The 4,766-nt window shown below is 40.8% G+C and overlaps 1 protein-coding gene across 1 annotated transcript; it reads left to right on the forward strand.

The window, feature by feature from the left end:
• The first annotated feature begins 879 nt into the window (after window positions 1-879).
• On the forward strand, window positions 880-2,964 carry LOC131079545 (polygalacturonase 1 beta-like protein 2). The gene is made up of 2 exons (XM_058017523.2): window positions 880-1,108; window positions 1,190-2,964. The coding sequence occupies exons 1-2, from the start codon at window positions 1,061-1,063 to the stop codon at window positions 2,864-2,866; spliced, it is 1,725 nt and encodes a 574-aa protein (XP_057873506.2). The 5' UTR covers window positions 880-1,060; the 3' UTR covers window positions 2,867-2,964.
• Window positions 2,965-4,766: the final 1,802 nt, after the last annotated feature.

The following is a 4,766-nucleotide window of genomic DNA, read 5'->3' on the forward strand; positions in this document are numbered from 1 at the left end:
CATTTATTTTATTAAATTTGATATATGTTTTAATATTATTTAAAATAAAAAGATTATTGATGCATAAAATTAACAGATATATTTTAAAAACAAAGTTAATTAAGACTGGAATAATTTGTTATGATTAAATCATGAGAGACCTGAATCATTACATAGTTGCTAAAGTGAAGAAACCCAAGAAGAGTGAGGGCCGCAGCTATTCTAGCTCCAAAACAGACCTATCGTACAGCGTGTTAGTGACAGGTTAGTCAATCGCAACCGTTAACTGCAAAATCGACGGTGTAAAACGCGCAACTAACACGCGTGTTAGTCAATCCATACTGTCTTTTTGGACCCAGAATAGACACGTCCAAAAGTGAGAGCCCCAAACTAGAGGGCCAATGACCGAAAAGAAACAGAACCCATCTGACACCCATAATCAGACATCACAAAACCAGAAAATGAGACTAGACTAGACAAGACAAATCCAACACACGTTTCACCGGAGAAACAAACCGATAGCCTACTTTCTCAATTTATTTTTATTGAAAAGAGTTTCCGAATGAACGTTTCACCGGAGAAACAAACCGACAGCCTACTTTCTCAATTTATTTTTATTGAAAAGAGTTTCCGAATGATTTACAATAGCCAGGCTCATCGACCGACTTGATCTGCAAAAGAGTTATTCCACTTGATTGAATAAAGTGAGTGGACGTTCTAAGATAAGGGTTCTACTAATGCGCTTGCTGACGCTGCAATCTAATAGCTGTCTGTTGGCAATGGAAGAGGAGCCCACAGTATGATCCACTGGGTCATGTTGGAACAGCACCGCCACACAAATTGTTTCCTTACCCTTATCCACGTAACAAAAGTTAAATTCGGGCACACAAAGTCACATGCCGCTGCACATTCCTAAACAGTGTGTATGCAGAAAGCTGAATGCTGATGATGACAATACATATCCGAATGGCTGATTAACTTTTCTTGGCTGTGGGAAACACGCAACCAATGATGTAATATATATCCTTACCACCTGCGCAATTTCACAATGTCTCCTTGATTGGATTATATTGTTTAGAAGATGGCACGCTGCGCAATCCTGCGGGTTCTAGTCGTATCTACGCTTATTGTAAGTTTATTTTTGCCACGCAAGATTCTTCTTTGATGGATTGAATAATGTTTGTAACGGTGCATTCCATGGCTTGTGCAGTTGTCAGAATGTGAGGGCAGAGGAGGTCAGCCGTTTGCAGCAAAGGCTTCTCTGTTGCGCTTTTGGCGACGTGCGTTGCCCGGTGCGCAGCTTCCACCATTCTTGTTGCAAAAGGCCTCGCCCCTGAATGCTACTTCCGTTGCTCTGTTTTCTCTCTACTTGAAAAATCACACCCTATCCGATCATATCGCATCCTTCTGCACAGCAGCGGGGCTTCTCTGTTCTTCTCGCACAGCGGTGAGAAATGACAAAGTGGTGGCAGGGCCCTCGAATTTCGAAATCTATACGGATAAGGACTTCAAGCAGTATAAGGGTAACGTTAATAGTTTCAAAAATTACTCTGACAACGAAAACGTCGAAGACGAGGGCTTTTCCACTTACAGAAGCGGATCCAGAGGGGGCATCGACGATTTCTCTTCCTACGGATTTCAGACCAACATTCCCTATCATCACTTCAAAAACTATGGCACTCAGAGCAGCGGCGTCGAGGTTTTCACGAGCTACGCCGATAATTCCAACGTCATTCAGAACGGATTTACTACTTACGGGAAGAACGCTAACGGCGCTCTGACGGGCTTTACAAGCTATGCTGCAGGATCCAATATCATCACCAACGCCTTCAAGGCCTACGACCAGGCAGCCAACGCCAGCACCGGACAGTTCACCAGCTATGCAGAAGACGGCAACGTTGTCACTAACGAATTTCAGAATTATGCTGCGAATGCAAACGGGGCCGACGAGACGTTTACAAACTACGCTGCCCATTCAAGTACGCAGCAAGCTGAGTTCAAATCGTACGGGAATAAGGCTAATGGTGTGGGAATAACGTTCACCAATTACGGGAAGGATATTTGGAAAGACTCCTCTAGTGATTTCGCTCAGTACGCCCAGGGTTCCACCGGCCCCGATGTGGCGTTTAATTCCTACACCCTCAATTTCACTTTCAAGGAATACGCCAAGTCCGGCGTGAGGTTTTCAGATTACAACAGGACGGTCAAAGCGGCGGGCGTGGAGGCCGGGAAGTTCTTCAGGGAGAATCTGTTGGTGCAGGGCAAAACTCTCCCCATGCCTGATATCAAGGATTACATGCCCAAAAGATCGTTTCTTCCCGGTTCCCTGGCAAAAAATCTGCCCTTTTCTACCGAAACTCTGCCGGAGCTGATGAAAATATTAAACATTCCAGAGAACTCGACAATGTCGGCGATCATGGCGCGGACGCTGAGAGAATGCGAAAGGGCGGCGGTGAAGGACGAAATAAAGAAATGCGTGAGATCGGTGGAAGGCATGACAGAATTTGCAGTATCGGTGCTGAGCTCAAAGGTGGAGATTCTCACCACAGAAAGCACGGCGGGTTCTAGAATCCAAGTTTCTGTCGGCGCCGTCACGGGAAAAGACGGCGGCAAGATCACAAGGTCGGTGTCGTGCCACCAGAGTTTATTTCCGTTTCTGGTTTATTACTGCCATGCTGTGCCCAAGGTTAAAGTTTACCAGGCTGCATTGTTGTCAATGAAGGAGGAGAATAAGATAAACGAAGGAGTTGCCATCTGCCATCTGGACACCAGTCAATGGAGTGCAGGGCATGCGGCATTTGTGGCGTTGGGACATCAGCCAGGGGAAATTGAGGTTTGTCATTGGATTTTCGAAAATGATCTTATCTGGGTGCCGCTGCCTGCTTAACAGAAATGCTCTTCCGCCATGATTCGCGCATTATAAATAATTTTCATGTATCTGTGTGCCAGGAACATGAAATGCCAGGTGCGATCTTTTCTGCATTATTATTGTGGACCTGTGTTTATCCAGACTTAGAGTGCTCTTTATTATTTATATTTTAATTAATAATTATTTTGTTACTAAATACAGCGTGTCGGATAGAGACAGGTTTCAAGATTTCACATCTTTGCATTATCATGATAAAATATGAATTTGAAATTGTATCCATCTTGGAATAAAATATAAATTATAGCATTTGTATTTCAATGGGAGCGTAATGGTTATGTTGATAGTAAAATATGCTTTGGGTAATAAATTAGCAGGTAGACAAAAGTTGGAAGAAACGAACATTATCTTTGTTAGGAGTAATTATTTAGTGTCCTTCCATGTAGCATTCTTCTCGACATACTGATTTCCATGTACCTTGCACTGATCAACCTCTGTCTTGCGCAATTGGTACTGGTGCCTCTCCAAGATTCTAAATGGCGCTATCAAAATTCCCTTAAATTCCTTGTTGGATCATTCCTTGCTTCATTGAACCTTGGTGGATAAGTTATCCCATTATAATTGCTCCTATTAGTATTGTATTTATCCCTTGATATCGATTATGATGTGGCATCTTCAAATAAATTATTCTATCGATACTTGTTAAAGTTTGCGTTTCCCTTGAATTCATGCTCCCATTCTCATTAAAATTCAATCTTGTTGTTGTTAGGGCTTGAATCTTTATTTTCTACTTTAGAGACTTATGATGTACTTCATTCATGTTTATAAGTCCATGCACATCAACCTTTGCCCTTACGTTGGTATTTCTAGTCCCAAAATGAGCCTCCTAGTTAAACCCTTATCATCCTTTTGATACACAGGTATGTACTTTAACAATTTGGCAGACTTATTTCAATATTGTTGAACTATCAAAGCCCCTTGTTGAAGATTATGAAATTATGTCGCCTTCTCATCGAAGAATAGTTGTGATAGCCCCCTTATATAGAAACGGTGAACAAATTGATCTTATGTTATTATATCATCATTATACCCCTTTTGTTCCTTAGTATTAGTCCACCAACTAGTTGCTTCCCCACTAAGTTGATAGGAACCCCATAATGACATAATTATTTTACTAAACTCTTTTAGTTCTAAGTATTTTTCCATTTCATTCAACCAATCTCCAGCTAATTCACAAATTTTCTTTCCATCAAACTTGGGTGGGGTAATTTCCTTCATATCCTTAGATAGTTCCAACATATTATTTTACATCCCAATTCCTTGATTGTTGTTAGAGTTCACATTTTAAATCTCGCTTTTATTTTTCAATATCATTTTGGCTTGCTCTAAAGTCCTGCATTGACTATTCCATGGAGTTGATCTTTTCCTTTTTCTTGGTTGGTTATAGCTTCGACTCTTGTTTTATTATTTCCTTGGACTTTGTTGATTTTCACCATTGGTAGCTTCCCTTTGACTCCTTGTAGTGGTGGTATGCTTTCCTCTTCCACTTTCTTTACCATCTAGGTCTTCTTGAAATTTGAATTCCTTATTTCATTCTTGATTTAAGATATAACAATTCATCTCTACTACTCCCAACTACTTCCAAGATACTCTTCAAGATTGCAGAAGTTGAAGTGAGCTCAAGGCCTAGACTTGAACCTTGGCTCTGATACCACATATAAAAACGCACTTAGCTTAACCCAAAATTTAAATTGATTTATATATATATATATATATATAAATATTGATTTCTTATTCTTACCTATTCTTAATTGTGTTTGATTCAATGACATACTCAAGTACATCTATCCATACAACACTAGGCATCTAACCATACGAGTTAGGCATCTAACCATATGGGTTAGGCATCTGTTCATGCGGG

This window comes from Cryptomeria japonica, chromosome 8 (assembly GCF_030272615.1).
Source record: "Cryptomeria japonica chromosome 8, Sugi_1.0, whole genome shotgun sequence".
NCBI lineage: Eukaryota > Viridiplantae > Streptophyta > Pinopsida > Cupressales > Cupressaceae > Cryptomeria > Cryptomeria japonica.

Bases quoted from the DNA above. Each gene is read 5' to 3' on its own strand.
- LOC131079545 (XM_058017523.2), top strand. From the start codon at position 1,061: ATGGCACGCTGCGCAATCCTGCGGGTTCTAGTCGTATCTACGCTTATT. The intron at 1,109-1,189 runs GTAAGTTTATTT...TGGCTTGTGCAG, and splicing joins TAGTCGTATCTACGCTTATT to TTGTCAGAATGTGAGGGCAG.